Source organism: Myotis davidii, unplaced genomic scaffold, assembly GCF_000327345.1.
Source record: "Myotis davidii unplaced genomic scaffold, ASM32734v1 scaffold132, whole genome shotgun sequence".
Taxonomy (NCBI): domain Eukaryota; kingdom Metazoa; phylum Chordata; class Mammalia; order Chiroptera; family Vespertilionidae; genus Myotis; species Myotis davidii.
The window spans coordinates 2,868,462-2,886,315 of NW_006285258.1; the positions used below are offsets into that span (position 1 = coordinate 2,868,462).

General features: G+C 39.8%; 1 protein-coding gene across 5 annotated transcripts in view; it reads left to right on the forward strand.

Annotated features, from left to right (window-relative positions):
* ATP8B4 (ATPase, class I, type 8B, member 4) overlaps positions 1-17,854 on the forward strand; it is a 220,759-nt gene that overhangs the window by 42,576 nt on the left and 160,329 nt on the right. For all 5 annotated transcript variants that reach the window (XM_015558941.1, XM_015558943.1, XM_006756016.2 and 2 more), the window contains one exon: positions 16,109-16,222. In XM_015558941.1, coding sequence (XP_015414427.1) covers positions 16,109-16,222 — 114 coding nt within the window. The remainder of the gene's footprint in view (positions 1-16,108; positions 16,223-17,854) is intronic.

Genomic DNA, 17,854 nt, shown 5'->3' on the forward strand with positions numbered 1-17,854 from the left:
CCGGGGGGGGCGGGGGGGGGGAGACCACTGCCTCCCCAAACGACCTTTCCATCTTTGGATAGTTTTGATTTTAAACAGTTTTTCTATCAATTGAGCCACATTAATCTTCTCTTGCTTTATTTTCTGTTAATGTAGCATTTCTTCTGAGGCCAAGGCAGAGCCAAAATGTCCCCTGTTTTATGTGACCTTTGTGTTTTTGTTGATAATTTGTATTTAAAATATCAAACTTGGGTTCACGGAGTAGACTAACTCCAGGACAATCACCTGCAATTCTCTTTCTTTTCAAAGAGCTTCAGCTTTTCCATAACCTCTTAACATGGGTTGCTCCAAAGTCAAACAATATTTTGGAAGTCATGTGACCAGCTTGAAGTAGAATTATTAATGTAGCCTAAAATGGCACTAGCAATTTGCTGGTTTTTTGACTCCTATTAATCTCACATTAAATCTCATTTTCATCTGTATCTTACTTGTCATAGAACTTGGCACCCAACAGGCACTTATTCTGTCATTAAATCTTCTTTTTATTATTGTGTCACATGTGGACTTAATGAGCATGTCGTCTGCATCTTCACTGATATACGATCCAATGGGTCAATTGAACCAGAAGCTCTGGGGTTGGGGTTCAGGCATTTTTAAGCTCCCCAGGTGATTCTAGCGAGCAATCAGGATTAAGAATCACTGATGTAAGTTATTAAAGAAAATATTGTGTACAACATAGTCAAAGGCAGAGCCATATGCCTCATCACTACATACTTCCCTACAAGTTGCCATTGGGCCATTAATCATTATATCTTATTGATTTAACTATTATACTTTCCAATGTCTATAATTAACTTCTTGCTGCCAGCCCAATTTTTTTGTTTAAAGATGTTATATTATATCTCTCTATCCTAATAAGCAGAAGCCTTTTTAAAAAATTAATGTATCACAGAACTGGTTTAGACAACTTCTCTGTGGAAGCAGAAGGGTAGAGTGAATAATTGAACTTTGACGATTCCTTTCCAAGTCATGTCTCTATGATTTTTGTAAACCACTTAGTCCCATGTTGCGATATTTTAAACACTCTTGTAGACCAAATGCCACAAAAATGCCATTGTTCTAAGCAAGGCATTTTTGAGGTTAGAAGCACAAATGGACTGAACTTCTTCATGATGTTTTGCAGAGGAAGCATTGTTCAGACTTTCCTAGGTGAGAAAATAAGCTACAGGAGTGTTTGATTTTTTTTTCTTCTCCTTTACTCTCTGGTAAAGTTAATAAACCGCATGTAGATATGGTGCTATAAAATGTGAAAGATTTATATTTATTTCTAGTGCCTATCTTTCTTTGGCTAAAGTACTTCTCTAGGTATATACTAGAAATTACTGGTTTGTGTTGTGAATAACTAACAATTATATCAGCTCATATTCTGTTCTGATAAGTAGAATTGCTTTTCCACTATGTATTATTTTGTATTTTTTTCCAAATGGGTTTCTCTGTCTTATATTGAATAATTAGTGTTTATCACTTTGTTAAATGCTTTTAGAGACTTAAAAAAGCATACAGAGAGGTCTTCACCTCCTCAAAATCCCTTGGGATTTTGATATTATTTTATATGCATAAGTGAAATGACAGTATAAGAATTCATAATATTATGTAGGAAAATGAGTGATGTTAAACTTGTAATTAACATTTTTACTATGTTTGAATTTGAAGGACAATTTTCTAAAAAGAGATGAATTCTTTTCTTAAATTTGTTCAATTGGATATACTAGTATATATATTGTTGTTGTTGTTTAAAATATTACATATGTCTACTTTTTTCCCTCATTGACCCCTACCTGGCTACTCCCACCCCAATAAATATATATTTTTAATGGCAATAAATATCTTTGAAAAATATGAGTGGTAAACTATCATGTGGATGTATATAGTATAAAAATGATCTAACTAAAGTTGGAAACCTATAAATTTTTTCCATTGCACTTGAATCCCTGTCTGGATTTGGGGAACCATTCGGTTATGCAAAAAGCCAAGTGCCAGTCACCTTATGCCCATATAAACCTAAACTGACTGAATAAAATTATGAACTCACTCAAAAGTACTTCTGGGATATACTGAAATTGAATGTATTGAGTATAAAAGGCAGTTGGATTTTATATAAATCAAATATAAATTTATATATGTAATCATTAAAAATCAATACTGAAAGTATTTTGATACTAGGAAATAGTTCTGAATTTGTGTTTTATGAACAAATAATTATAAATAAAATGCTGAAACCATACAGATCTTATATGCATTGACTGGGAAAATATTCAGTATTTTTCACTTTATCATTTAAAAGAAAGGATTTCTCTCCCCACTACCCCCATTTCTTTTTTTCATTGTGTTATGCTACCCCATTGCCTCCACATACCTGTTGAATTTCCTCCATGGTTCTTTGTTTTCCCACTTAATGCTTGATCTGGTCTGTTTATTAGCCAGAGCTTAAACTTAAAATGCATGATATTTCTTTTTATCCAATGTACTTTTCTAAGGATTGAAGGAGAAGAAATCTAGAAAAATATGTTCAGCTGAGTCCAGGACACTTTGTTTTTGTGGTCTAAGTCTTAGTGTCAGGCATTTCAGTATTTCACCTGTGACACTGATGCAGGTCCATGGTCTGGTGGTGAAATCAAATATCTCCAAAGACTCATCATCTATAGGAGACAAATGGGACTTTTTTTTTTGATTTGTACTAATTTAATTGAATTATTTACATAGCTTTTAAAAATATACATGAAACCTCTCTTTTAAGCTTATCTAAACTCTCAGAGGCTGTTTGCTTCTTGAAGTTGGTCCACAGGACTTAGATCAGCATCATTGGCCTCCTCCGGAGCTCGTTAAAGATGCAGAATCTCAGGACCCATCACAAAACTGCTAAATCATAATCTGCATTTTAACAACCTCCCCAAATGATTCATGTACAAATGCTTGCGAATGAAACATTTGAATTTCATAAACACTGGATCCATCCATTATTCTTACCTTAGTTAGGAGTGCCCTAAAGATTTTGGCAAAAGCAAACAGGTGAGGGGGAAAAAGGTATTTAATGATCAAGTACAGTGTTAGTGCTTTTTATGCCTTATCTCACCTGATCTTCGCAAGTCGGCTTGGTAGATATTATCAGTCACATTTTACAGATGGGGAAACTGAGGATTGGTGGGACTAAGAGATTTTCCCTCTCAAAGTCACTTAGTTGGTAAAATGTAGAGTTGCCTTTCAGATTCAGGACTCCCAGCCCTCACTTTTTCCTAATACTCAATGATCTCCTGTGACAATTGGCATTTACCCAAGTACTTATTAACTGGGGTTGTTGTTGTTTAATGGTGAATATGACTTAGATTTTTTTTTTTTGAAAATGTCCTCAAGAAGTTCTTGAATCTTTCCTGAAATAAGATTTGCAGGGAGGGTCTTTCTTCTTAATCTATGCATCTCAAATTTGAGGATTGATTTGTCATTTTCCATATGTAACTCCTTTCTTCCCTCCCTCCCTCCTTTCGTTCCTTCTTTTTTTCTTCCTTCTTCCTTCTTCTTTCTCTTTCTCCCTCCCCTTTCCCCTTCTTTGTTTTCCTCCTTTTGTTCTCTGCCTCCTCTTCTTCTTTACAATAGTTTCTGTCTAATTAGGACATATTGAAAGTATTTTAAGTTACCATTTTGCAACAGAAATTTGGCATATTTCAATGGCGTTTTCAGGGAAACTGTGGGGTTTTCATGAATGCAAAATCCAGTCTGAATTCAAGGTGTGGAGGGTGTAGAATGCTATGAGTTCTATAGGTTGTGATAAGTTCCTTCCTCATTCCATGCCAATGATAAGTGAAGTGCTTTCAACTAAAGGTATTTATGAATGGACTATGCCATACCATATCTTACTTCCCATGTCTACCCAGTTGCCTGATGCTTTCCTGTTTCCAAGATCTTTCCTTGTCAGCAAGGAAATCCTCCTCACATTGAACTGTTAGAAATTAAGTATTATCCTCTTTGGGTATTTGAATGATTATGGAGACCAGAGGCCAGAGACAGTGTTTGACTCAAAGAGTTGGCCTGAAAAGTGATGCATCTGCATCCCCCTCCACTCCTATTCCATGGGTAGCACATTGCCAGGCATATAACAGGTGTGTACATTTTTGGTAGAGGGCTTCTGAGTCATTGCTGTAGTCTACTTCTTATTTGTTCATTTATTAATTCATTTACTTAACAACCACAATTATTATTAAAAATTAAGAAGTGTTATTACACATTAAATTATTAAGAACGACAATTATTCAGGAATCGCCATGCACCTGGCACAGGGGTGAGGTACATAGATGTGGACAAGACTCATTGGTATTTGCCTTCAAGGAGCTCACAGTACAATGGGGCCACTTCTTCAGGTTTAGAATTAGAAAATTTCCTAGAAGCCCAAGGGCATGCTGGGGGCCAAGCCTCTGGTGTGGTCTACTCAAGTGCTTTCAAACTTTCTGGATGTCACTTTCTCTACTAAGGCTATAGGCAAGTCATTTCACTGGAAAGGACTGTTGTGGGAGACTATCTAAAATGGGGTTGATATGAACAATAACTATTGGGAGAACACTAGTTTCTCAAAAAGGCCCCTAGGTTTCATCTTCTCTAGGCCCTTCAACCCCAGTCCTACCTGTAGTGCCCCTGGTGATTCTCAGTGGGAAGCATAGAGCATAGTCTTCTGATCTCATGAAATGCCTTGTGATTCGGTTCTTCCAAACCCACCAACCTCTCCGACTTCTTCCTCCCTGAAACCAACACACTTGCATAGGGGTTTGGGTGAACTTTGTTTTTGAAACTTGCTTTTGATGACGGGAATGAGTAGGAAGAATGTGGACGAGGAACGCACTGGGGAGGAAGAATATGAAGAAAGTGGGATGAGATGGGGGGATGAGGTGTGGGTGCTGCAGCCAGGAGTCCCTCATTGATTCATGTGTTCATTTAGGAAAAAGGGGAAAGACTCTGGTCTGCTTTGTTCCAAAGCAGCTTTGTACACTCACTGTTACTCATAGCTGGCTGCCCCAGGGGTGCTTGGGTGGATCATTAGCTATTAAATAAATAAGTGCCCACTTCATCTTGCCCTGGAGCCTGGTACTGATAATTGCTCCTGTGAGAAGCAGCTCGGTTACAAATCTGTTCAGCAACTTAGAGCATCTGTTCTAGTGAGTTTTGTGACTCACATTTGAAATCACTGTGCATTTTCTCTGTTCACATCATGGCAGCCTTGTTCTGCTCAGCACGCATATGAGCTTCTTGAATCTCTGTGTCACTCTTACAAAAGACAACTGCGTACTTTCGTGTATGTCGTTAGGGAGCTCCACTGCCACTGTCCCAAAGGAAATTTAGGGTAGTCTTTGTTTTAACTTAAGATTTATCCTAAGTATAACCTCCAAATTTGGTGAAAATTCATTAAACCCTTTGTGCATTATGGGATCACAAAAAATAAAAGAATGACACTTCAATTTATTTGTAAATTATTATTATACTTATTGTGTTCTAATGATAGACGATGCGTTGAAGCCTCTCTCTTCCTACCTCCATGTAGAGAATTTTCCTTCTGTGTTTCCCATCCAGTCCTAGATTCTTCCCTCTCAACACCTCAACTCCCAAACAGAAACCACTCAATAAACAAAAAACACAAAGCCAGGTGGCGTGGGTTTGTCTAAATTGAGATTTATTACTCAACCCAGGATAAGAAGAGGCTGGAGACCGTGACAGGCTAGGAATGTTTTAGGGTGACATCTTTATGAGTTGGCCAGGGGTCCCAGTTGCCCCAGCACTCTGCAGAGGGTGGGGGCTCAGAGCTGCACGTCCCATCGGATCTCCAGGGGGGTAAGGAGAAAATTTCATGTTACTCCAGAGCTGGTGTTATTTGTGTAGAACCTTAGTGTCAGATTAGATTACTCGTAGTGTGTTATTATAACCCCGCAGCCCTTTGGGAAATTCTTTATGAGTGTCTTTCCTCGTTAACTGGACTTTTCCATTGTGCGTTTGTTATTGTCATAAACACCGAGGTCCTGCCTGAAATTTGGCTTAGTTCCCAGACTGCACAGCAGCGTGAGCATGGTCTAATTTTTAGTCCTAATAAACAAAGCAGGTCGTATGCACTAAGTTGTTCAAAGATGCAGCTGTAGTTTGGGAAACTGGCCTGAGCAAGGTAGCCCCACTTTAATGTAAAGAAATGCCCACCCTGGTCATTCAAGATCTCTAGAGCTCTAGAATGAGATGGGCCAATAGTCCAGAGCTCAGGGCCTGCTACCAAGCAGATGGCTGAGCTACAAGCAGGAGGCACAGAAGAGCTGTGGCAAAGCAGTAATAAGAGGCAAACAAATCATTAGGGATGCTCTATAAAGGTCCCACTGAAATACAACCTTTGCTTTTTTCTTTTTTCTTTTTTGCATGCCTTCTTTTGTTTTACCTCTTATCTCTCTGGAGAAGGAATATGCTAATTCTCTCTCTGCATATTTCCAATCCTTTTTCAGATGTCACAAAATAAAAGTTAACATTTTATCTAGAACTACTAGTATTGAAAAGTCTTTATGTATTGCATGAATCTAAACACCCGGGAGGAAAAAAAAATTGTGATTAAATTAACCTCAGAGGGAAATGTAATTTGTTCCCCTGATAATTGCCCCAAATTAGTTCTTTGTGGATAAATTACTATTTATAGGGTATTTACTAGCTCTAGAACAGTCTTTCAGACGCTGGAAACTATACTCCGGCCTGAGGGTAGAAAAGAGAACAAGGTTTATGATTTGCTTTGGGGGGAGACTGAGGCTGGGAAGCATGCCTAGCCACAGTCTGAGTTTTTGAGGTCTACCGGGGAAACAAAGAGCCCCAGACAAGTCCTGTGATGCTCTCCCTCGATTGAGAGGATTGAAAACGACTGCTTTAGCTGATTGAGTTAATGTGCACAGGGAAGACCCTGTGATTTAGTTTAGAGAGGTTCTCTCCTTCGCCAGGCCAAGCATGTTTTACGAGGGTCAGTGAATTCAATGATCATGACAGAGTGTAGAAACCCTTTGTTTTTTGACTCAGTTCCCAAGAAACACCATTTGGGAGAACACAGGAGTCTATAAAACATAACTTCTATGGGCAACCCTTGTCCTGCTGTAAGCCTCAGTTTCCTTATCTGTAAAATGGCACTGAAATAGTAATAGCTCCCTGGGTTTTTTTGAAGATTATCTGAGATGATGTATGGACAGTGCTCAGCACAGTGCTTGGCATATGTAAGTAGACAGTACATGTTAGTTGGTGTCATTGTATTACACAGAACCATACATTCTGCATTTTGTGTCCAGGTCTTGGTGACATGTAGGTCCCCTCATTTCCTTTGACTATAACATTGTTTAATATGGTGGTCTTCAAACTTTTGAGCATGTTCTCTACTTGTAAAAAGAAAACCTTTCCAATATATATACATTTATTTATATACTAGTGCCTGGTACATGGATTCATGCACATTGAAAGGAAATTAATTAGAAGGTAGCAGGTGGGACAGGACTGGGTGAGGCAGGCCAGACAAGCCCTGGAGCCAACCTCCCACAGTCCCTCCCTGGCTGGCAGCACCTGGGGTGGTCTGTGGAGTAAGTGGGGGTCCCTCAGCCTGGCCTGTGGGCATCGGGCCGAAACCAGCTCTCTGACATCTCCCGAGGGGTCCTGGAGTGGGAGAGTTGCTGTTGTACAGGGTGTGGAACATAAACGCAAGTGTGCAGTAAACCAGATTTGGGGCCGACAGTGCCCCAGCAACAACATAACCCATGGCCGAAGGTAGAATTGCGCAGCTCCGCAAGGAATCTCTGGTTTTGGGGTGCATCACCTGAGAACTGCTACTGCCAAATCTCTGCAGGTTGCCAGCTCCTGCGTTGAGCATCTGCCCCCTGGTGGTCAGTGCACATCATAGCGTCTGGTCAGATGGTTGGACACTTAGCATATTAGCCTTTTATATATATAGATATTTATTTATATAACTATATGTATATACATAAGTATATGTATATGTGTATCTATATGGTAAATACAATCTGTGCATTAAACATTAGTAACTTTATTTAACTTAAAATTCTCTTGTTAATATATGCAGAAAAGTTATTTTTTTCTGATAGCCTGAAGAAGTGTTTTGGGCATCCCTTGGGGGCACTGGTGCCCCAGCGGTCTCATCAGATAGGGTAATCTTGAGCTAGCATTAACCTGCAAAGTCGAACAGCAGGTTTCCTAAGGGAGTATTGGAAGCCAGGTGCTCCTGTTGTGTTGCTGTTTTCTTCATAGCACTGATCACTTTGCTAAATTGTGTCATCAGTTTACAAGTTGATTGTCTGCTCATTCCTGCCTTGTTCCCCACAAATATATTACAACCTGTGCCAGGGAGACGTTGTTTATTCATCCTGCAGCCCTGGCTCAGGGACATAGTGCCTGATGCATAGCAGACCCTCAGGTGAATGAGTAGGTGAATGTAGGGGGAAACATGCCTTCTGCTTTTCCCTCCCACAAATGTTTTTGTTCATGGTGGAGAGCCCAGGCTCAGGAGAATGCTACCATGATCATGGCTGTAGCCAATGTTGATTGGCAGCTATTTGTAAAACCTCTTCTGTGACTTGCCCCTCTCTCAACAGTGCTCATAGAGGAGCACTATCCTCTCTTCTTGGCTCCCCAAACTAAATGCAATGGACTCCGGACTGGGCACCATTTGACCAAGCTGGGAAGCTGTGGTTCTGGCTGGTATCAGTGAGGTGCCAGATGCTGAATCTCCAGGCCCATTTGCCCCATACCTGCATTCTTTAATCTTTACATAAACATGGGTGTTTCACATATTTCCTGAGTGGTGCAAATGCCTTTAGTCCACTTCCTTTTTTATGCAAGTTGTCTGTGGACACAGTTTCTTTTTGGTTTTTGTTTTATGGTTTAGCGATAATCTCTCCTTTAGAGTCATGACTTGTTTTTTTCCTCTGGAATTCAGATTGCACCATAACAGTATTATATCTGCCTGCTCTTATGGCAAGAAAACTAGGCTCCCCTGACCCCACCACCCAAACTCCTGACAGTTACTTTTTATAGTTGTTATGACATAAAAATGTTTCATCAAATGTGGAAAGATCTTTTGATAGTGCTCAGACCGTGGTACTCATTGCGAAAGCTCCTGGGGTTTGGCCTGTGGGATTCACAGATGTAGGCAGTGTACCCAGACGACCACTGAACACACGCATTTACGCTTGGCCGTTTGTGACTCATTCTTTAGGGCAAATAACAGATAAAAATAAACTGTTATATAAAAAGGTAAGCTGATCTTATATATATTATTGGTGCCCTTACCTGGTGTTTGGTTGGTTGGGAGTAAAAGAAAAATCAATTCAAATGGACTTAGACCATAAAAGAAATGACAATATAGCCAAAAAGTGCAGAGATAGGGCTATCTTCAGGAGAGACTTGGCCTACTTTCTCACTCTGCACTTTTCAGCTCTGCATCTCCAGTGTAGAGTTTATTCTTGGCAGCATCCCCTCTCAGGGTCCCAAGATGCTATCAGTGACCCCTACTGCTACTCACTTCAGGTTACCGTAGAATCCAGTAGGAAAGAGAAAGCCTTATATCTCCAACAAATCCCCAGAATTGACGTGGGTCATGTGCTAATCCCTGAATTTTAAAATTGTAATTAGGAGGATAGGCCATGTGCTTGGTTTAAACTAATCCGGGCCTGACCTTGGAGTTATGGACAGGAGTTGAATCCATCCAGACCACAGGACTAAGCAAGTTGGAGCCCTGTTGACTGAGGTGAAGGGCAGGTAGTCAAAGAGCTGTTATACCTGACATTCAAACAGGACTGGATGTGCAGCACTGATGTAGGTTTCTGACGTTTATTATTTGGCGCTGGTGTGTCGTGTGTCTCTGAATATTAGGGCTAGTTTCCATATCTGGTTGCGGTGGCCATTAGCCATGTCTGTTAGGGTTTCTGTCTTTCTGCCGTTTGGGTACATGGTGATTCTTTCTGGTCAGTGAGTTGCAAGCATTTGGATTAAGGCGTTAAGTTGTGGATGTGAGGCGCTCTCTTTAAATGGTGTCTGGTCCACTGAGAGCAGCGTCTCCCTGCTGGCTCATGTTGGATGTAGCAGCACGAGCAAGAAGCAAACGCTTACTCTGTTAAGCAATGAGGATTCTGGAGTTGTTTGTTACTGTGGCATACCCAGTTTATCCTGCCTGGTACATTGGATTGCCTAAATTCATTTGTATTATTTAGGGGTTGCTCACAAACCTCTTATATTTTTGTATAATTCTTTCAACTTAGCAAAAACGCTTTTATGTCTATGATCTCATCTCCACAATCGTCCTATATATAGCCGAAAAATATTAGCTTCATTTTGCCAGTGGAAGAATTGAGGCAAACTCCTCCAAAGTTCTATTTACAGTGTTAGTTATTTTCTATTTGTTTTGTTTTCTTAAGCAATATGATTACACAATCAAGCTGTACTGTAAAGAATCATGTTGCTCATTTTATTAATATTTTATTTGATGACCTGCCTCTGAAAAATTTTGCTGTATTTTTCCCCACACCAAGCAGTCCGTGTTGAAAATGTAGAGGACTTTGGCCACTGCTGCTTCTGTTGGAAAGCTTAGCTAAGGAAGTGGCTGGCTGTACAGTTTGCCTGCATGGAGCTGTGTCAGGAGCAAAGAGAAACACTCTTGTGGGGGGTTGAGAGGGAATTCAAGGAAGCTGTAATCACACATCAGGCAATAGAGAGCTGGGACTCTTCCCGAGCAGGACGACTATCACTGAGAGGAACAGGTAGCACTATAGGGTTTCTCTTGGCCAGAAAGTGGCAGCAGACTAGCAATACAGAGTGGAGGAGAGAGCAGGGGATGATAGTTTGAACGCGGAAGAGACATCTGCAGTGCACTGAATTGGGGGAGCATTAGGGTGAAGAGAGCAGGCTCTGGAAGCAGAGTGCTTGGATTCAAATCCTGGTTCCACCACTTATCAGCTGTGTAACCTTGCACAAATTACTTGATCTCTCTGACCTTGGGTTCCCCTTATATATAACTGGGATATTAGTACCTATTTCATAAGGATATTGGGAGGATAAGATGAGTTGAGAAATGTAAAGGTCTTCGAACAGTACACATAGTAAAAGCTTGGTAAATGTCATCATCCTATATAATAACAGGGTAATATGCAAATAGACTGAACAGCAGAATGACTGGAATGCCTGTGGCCCCTTGCCCCGCCCGGCCCTGCCCTCCAGTGGGCACCCTAACCCCGATTGGGGGTGGGGCTGGCCAGCAAACTGCCCGTGGTGGCTCCTTGCCCCAGCTGGCCCTGCCCCTGATGGCCCCTATCAGGGTGGGCCAGCTGGGCCCCACCAGTGCATGAATTCGTGCACTGGCCCTCTAGATGATGATGATGATGATGATGATGATGATGATGATAATAATAATAATAATAATAGTTCTAGCTGGTTTGGCTCAGTCAATAGACTGTTGGCCTGTGGACTGAAGGGTTCCAGGTTCGATTTCAGTCAAGGGCACATGCCTGGATTGCGGGCTCAATCCCCAGTAGGGGCCATGCAGGAGGCAGTCGATCAATGATTCTCTCATCATTGATGCTTCTTTCTCTCTTTCTCCCTCTCCCTCTCCCTTCCTCTCTGAAATCAATAAAAAAATTAATAATAATGATAAATAATAAATTTGTTGCCACCCTTTCTGCCACCACCTTGGTCCAAGCCACGCATTATCTTTCACTTGGATTAACTCAAAGACCTCTTCCTTGGTCTTCACATCTATTCTTGTGTCATTTCTGATTTGTTCACCTGGTAGCCAGGTTAATGTTTTAAAATTAGAATTCATAAAGTTACTTCTTTGCTTAAAACCTTTCAGTAATTCCCTCTTTACTTATACTTTTAGTCTTTATCATAAAATATAGCTTTCAAGGAACTTGTTTCCCTAGCCTCAGTTTGTGCTGACATCCATAGTAAAGCCTCATAGCTCCTCTTTTAGATCCCCAAGTGTGCCATCTTCTGCCAGCCTCAGGGCCTTAAGACTATTATATTTTAGAGGAGCATGCCATTTCCTTATCCTGGTGTTGCTTTTCAGTTGAAGGGGTCTCTACTGGGATGATACTTCTCTTTCCACCTCTACTCACTGTCCCATGGGAGGTGGAGTTATGTGTCAATCTCAGAGGAATACCTGGGCCTCCTGAATTTAGCCCTGCCCTCTTCCTCTCAGGGGTTAGCTTCCTATAGGGAGCAGGTGTCTCTGATGTTCCTCTAGCAGTGGTCTCTTTCCCACTACCTAGGAGGTCTTCCCTGTTCTGCGATTGCCTGTGTGGGTAAGCCTATCTCACTATAGGGTCAGTTAACTGGCTCTCTTGCCTAACAAACTAAAGCCATGACTTCCATACTGGCTTCTATCAGCACTAAAGATGCTATATGGGTCCTTTAGACAATTTTCTTTCTACTTTGTCTCTTCCTTCTCCCCTTCATGCTTGTCCTCCTCTGTATTGGGGTGTTTCTAGTAGTCTGTGGTAGAAAAGCTAAGAGGGCCGTGGAGATCTTCTGTGCTGTACTACGGAATGACCTATGCTAAAATTTGACTGTAGGCTGGCTCAATGAAATGACTGAATATCAATGTGGCTGATTTAAGGTCTTAACAATGCTCATATTCTTGGACAGGGCAGCGGAAAACAAAGGTAAATGGGTCCAGAGAGTCTCCAGGAGGGGGAGCCCTGGTTCCTTGTTCTCAGCCATAGCTGTGAGGATTTGTATCATCTGTGACTAAGTCACAACAGAGCCAGTAAACAAACGCAATCATTGCTGGAGTTTAAGCAAATAGGAGAAAATTGTCAATTGGCACCATCACTTTATACCACGCAATTAGCTGTTCACCTATGTGGAATTCAGTTTTGCAGGAGAATTTGTTTTATAATTCTTGCCATGGTTTTGAATGTCACAGCCGATGTTCAGTCTATTCTTTTAGTAAGTTACAGGCTCACACTTAAACTAAAACAAACATATAAAACAAAAATAGGAATATTTGATTCTTTTAGTTAACTGCTTTTTCTCCTTAGCTTTTCTCTTCCTTATAATGTTCTCCAAATCTCTCCTTTAAAAAAAAATGCGTTGTTACAGTTCAGTCTTCCCTCCCAGCCCAGCTCTTGAGTAGATAACTCATTGCAAAATAGCCATCATTAACTTAAAGAACAGCCTTTAACACATTCCTATGCATCAGACCAACTAAGCTGGATAGTCTCTTGACACCTCTCTTACTCTCCCACACTTACTGCCAGAGCTGGACACATTGATTCATGGTACATGTTAAAAATGGGAATTTAACAGATAACTATTTTCTTTAAAGAGTATCAGTGATTACTAGGAATCAGGGTGGGTTCACTTAAAACAAGGTACACTGACTAATCTCAGTTTTAAAATATTAGTGGATGGAAATATCTGGGCATGCTGATTCTGAATTTCAGCACTACTCCAAATTTCATGTTTTCTTTGTAGATAAGATAGATCGAAGACTCATGGGAGTATAGTTAGGTGGATTAATAAGTGGCTAAATAAAATGTACTTAATATATCTATATATATGTATATGTATATGTATATGTATATCTATCTATCTATCTATCTATAGATATATAGATATGGCTAATATGCAAAGTGTCCCTTGGGAGTTCCACCGGGAGACCAGGAGTTCGATCACTTGCTATGACGTGTGCTGACTACCAGGGGGTGGTGCAGAATGAAGGAAGGCTCTGGCCAGCAGCTGGCAGCCGGGGAAAGAAGGCCCCTTCTGGCAGCCAGAAGACCCTGATCGGCCCTGATCACCAGCCAGGCCTAGGGACCCTACCAGTGCACCAGGCCTCTAGGGTTTTATATAAATTCTTGAGAAAGATGTTAACAATAATCTGTGTAGAGGTCTCCAGTAGTTTGCCAAAGTTTTATTTTTTTATTGATTTCAGAGAGCAAGGGAGAGGGAGAGAGAAGTAGAAACATCAATGATGAGAGAATCACTGATCGGCTCCCTCCTGCACACCCCACAATGGGGGATCGAGTCCTCAATCCAGGCATGTGCCCTTGACCAGAATTGAACCTGGGACTCTTCAGTCCGCAGGCTGATGCTCTATCCACTGAGCCAAACCAGCCAGGGCAAGTTTTATTTTATTTTTTTTATAAGAGAATCTTTTAAAAAATATATTTTATTGATTTTTTACAGAGAGGAAGGGAGAAGGATAGAGAGTTAGAAACATTGATGAGAGAGACACATTGACCAGCTGCCTCCTGCACACTCCCTACGGGGTATGTGCCTGCAACCAAAGTACATGCCCTTGACCAGAATCGAACCTGGGACCTTTCAGTCCACAGGCCAACGCTCTATCCACTGAGCCAAACTGATTAGGGCAAGTTTTATTTCTTTAATTAAAAATTTGGGGTTGTATTTAGCCCTGTTCATTTTTAAAAATTCAATTTATTGGGGTGAGATTTGTTAATAACATTATGTAATTTTCAATGTACAATTCTATAATATATCATTTGCATATTTTTTGTGCTCACCATTCAAAGTCTAGTCTCCTTCTATCATCATATATTTGATCTTCTTTACCCTCTTCATCCACCACCACCCCTGCAACCATCTCCTCTAGTAACTAACCTTCTGTTGTCTGTGTCTATGTATTTGTTTGTTTTTTTGTTTGTTTGTTGCTTTCTGTTTTATATCCCACATATGAGTGAAATCATATAGTTCTTGTCCTTTCTGACTGACTTATTTCACTTAGCATGCTACTCTCAAGATCCATCCATGTTGTTGCAAATGGCAGTATTTCATCTTTTCTTATGGCTGAGTAGTATTCCATTATATATATGTACCACATTGTCTTCATCCAATCATTCACTGAAAGACACTTATAGCCCTGTCCTTTTTAATGTATAGTCTATAGCTTTGGAAAAATAATAAACGGCATGTGTTTGAAATTTTCTGATGACACAAAGCTGGGAGGAATATTTAATAGTTTGGGATAGTTCAGTTAAGAGTAAATATTTTTTTTATTAGGTTGGTATACTAGGAATATAAAAAATATCTTGTACATAGATATTTAAAAACATCAACTGTATATGCTTAAGGGGAGACTTGATTTAATTGTAATTTATGAAGAAATAATCTAGAGATTTTAGTTCATCAAAACTCAATATGAATAAACAGTGAGATACAATTGCCAAAATGCTAATGACATTTAAGAACATCTGTCTCTGTTCTAAAGGGATTAGTTGAACTAAATTTTTAATATGTGTTTGGTTCTGGACACGATGTTTTAAGAAAGATGCAGAGAAATTGGGAAAATTCCAGAAGAAGCTGATCAGGAAGAGAGGTCTATAAAATAGGTCATGAAGAATGGCTGAGGGGTTCTAGGATGTCTGGACCAGAGCCCAGAAGGTTTATGGGAGACCTAGGAGTGATTCTTGAAAATTTGAAGGTTGTCAACATACAAAGGGCTTAGATTTGGGTTAGGTTACCCCAGAGATGGAATTTGTCAGATGTCAAGAAGTTATGGGGAGGCAGATTTGGGTTTCTCATTATAAACACCTTTCTAGCAATTTTCATTCTACAATGGAGACAGGCTGCCCTGCAAGGTGGTTAGTTTCCCACCACAGGAGACTTTCAATGACAGGTGTAGGGGCCCTTTGTCAGAGTTCTCAAAAGGGCCATGCTTTAGGAAGGTGTATCAAATGATCCCTGACGTTCCTTCCAATCTCATGGGCCCCAGCATGAGCTCAGTATTTGCACATAATAGGTGCTCAAGCAATATATGCGAAATCAATAAATTCATAAGAGTAAAAACAGCTCAGGGGCAGACCTTTGCTATATATATATATATATATCATAAATGATTTTATGGCATTGAACAGTAATTTCACCTAGTTTCAGGAGCATGTCATCTTAGAAAAAAAATGAAGGCCTTGGGCCACACAGAGTTTAAAATTCCCTAGATAACTGGCTTATATTTCTTGCTGTGCTATAACTCATTCTCCTCCTTGTAAGTTTTAGAGCTATTTCTGATAATGAACAGGCTTTGCCCCAAACTAACATGATGCTATTTCTTTTCCAGGATAATCGTATCCACACATCCAAGTACAACATTCTCACCTTTTTGCCAATTAATTTATTTGAACAGTTCCAAAGAGTGGCAAATGCCTATTTCCTTTTTCTTCTGATTTTACAGGTAATGTTTATGCTGTATTTCTTCATGATGTCTTTGTTAAATGTATTCATATAATTTGAAAAAGTAAGTTACTTCACTTAGTTAAATGTTCATGATTAGTAAAACCATCCTTATGAGATTTTTAATGTTATTATGTTATTATTGCTGTTTCTCTTCACAAATGTGGGAGGGCTAGGAATAGATAAAAACTAGTACATTCATCATTCTAAACACTGAGGTAATTTTAAAATGCAGTCTTGCACTTCACTTGAACCAAACCAGAGCCTAATGATTATTGTTCACGGCCTCTCCCCTTTCTTTATCTCCTTCTCATGTCAACAGTATGGGTATTGCCAGAGTGAAGACAATGAGTCTAGCAGAGTGGTAGTTTGTGGAACTTAATATGGCAAATTCACTTGCATCTAAGAACATTGACATATTTTGCTTATATATTTAAAATAAATGATGTATGATGTATGTTATTTCACTCTAGAATGATTTTTAAAAATATTTTGAGTGGTTAATTGGTAGTTATAAACATTGCTTTTTTCTCCCATTTGACTAAAATTTTCCCTCCCATTTGAAAGAAAAACGCATAGATCAAAGACTACATATATAATACAGCTCACATTAACCAGTTATTTACTTAGTATTTATTTCAGAGTAATTTAATCACACTAAACTAGTAGATTTTGAATGTGCTGGAATCTGTGTTAATTGTAGGAGGTAAGAAGATAGATTAGATGTGTGCAGTCTAGATGAATAGTTTGAGTACTATTTTTTCTTTAGTTGAATAATTATTTGTATTAAGAATCTTTTGATTATAAGTGGCAAAACCTTATAGTCTTTTAAGCAAAAAGGGAATATATTTATGAGTATATGTCATTTCATGTATTACTGGATTTATGGGCAAACTATTTCAACAGATTGTGATGTTGCTTTTCTCTGTTTTCCTTCATGTTGGCCTATTCTCTGACAGGCTTTCTGTGCCTGGTAGATGCTGAAAGCTTTAAACTTTTATTTTCCCAGCTTCAACTCCAATATGAGAGAGAGATAGAGAGATAGACTGGCCCATGTTGAGTTACACCTCTATCCATAAACCACTGTGGCTCAAGAATATTTCTAATATGTTTTTAAAAATTTTATCTTTATTATTGAAAGTATTACAGATGCCCCCTTTGTTTTTTTCCCCATTGACCCCCTCCACCTGCCTTTTAAAAATTGATTTCAGAGAGAGGAAAGGAGAGGGAGAGATAGAAACATCAATGATGAGAGAGAATCATTGATTATTTGCCTCCTGCATACCTAGCCGTCCCCACCTCCCACTGGAGACGGAGCCGCAACCCAGGCATGTGCCTTGACCAGGAATCACACTGTGAGCTCCCGGTTCATGGATCATTTGATGCAATGATTGTCTTGACCTTGATCACAGGCCAAAAACTAGAGTCAGGATGGAATCAGTGCACCAAAATTACATGAACTGGAAGTAGAAGAGGTTGGGTAGTTCCCTAAGAAAATAAGGGTTAGTTGAAAGAACTGGATGTTAAACAGAAAAAACAACAATCCACAAACGATGAATGTTCATCTTACAATTTATTGAAGAGACTTTAGAATCCTAATTTCTTTCTCTCTGCCCCCCCTCCCCCCCGCCCT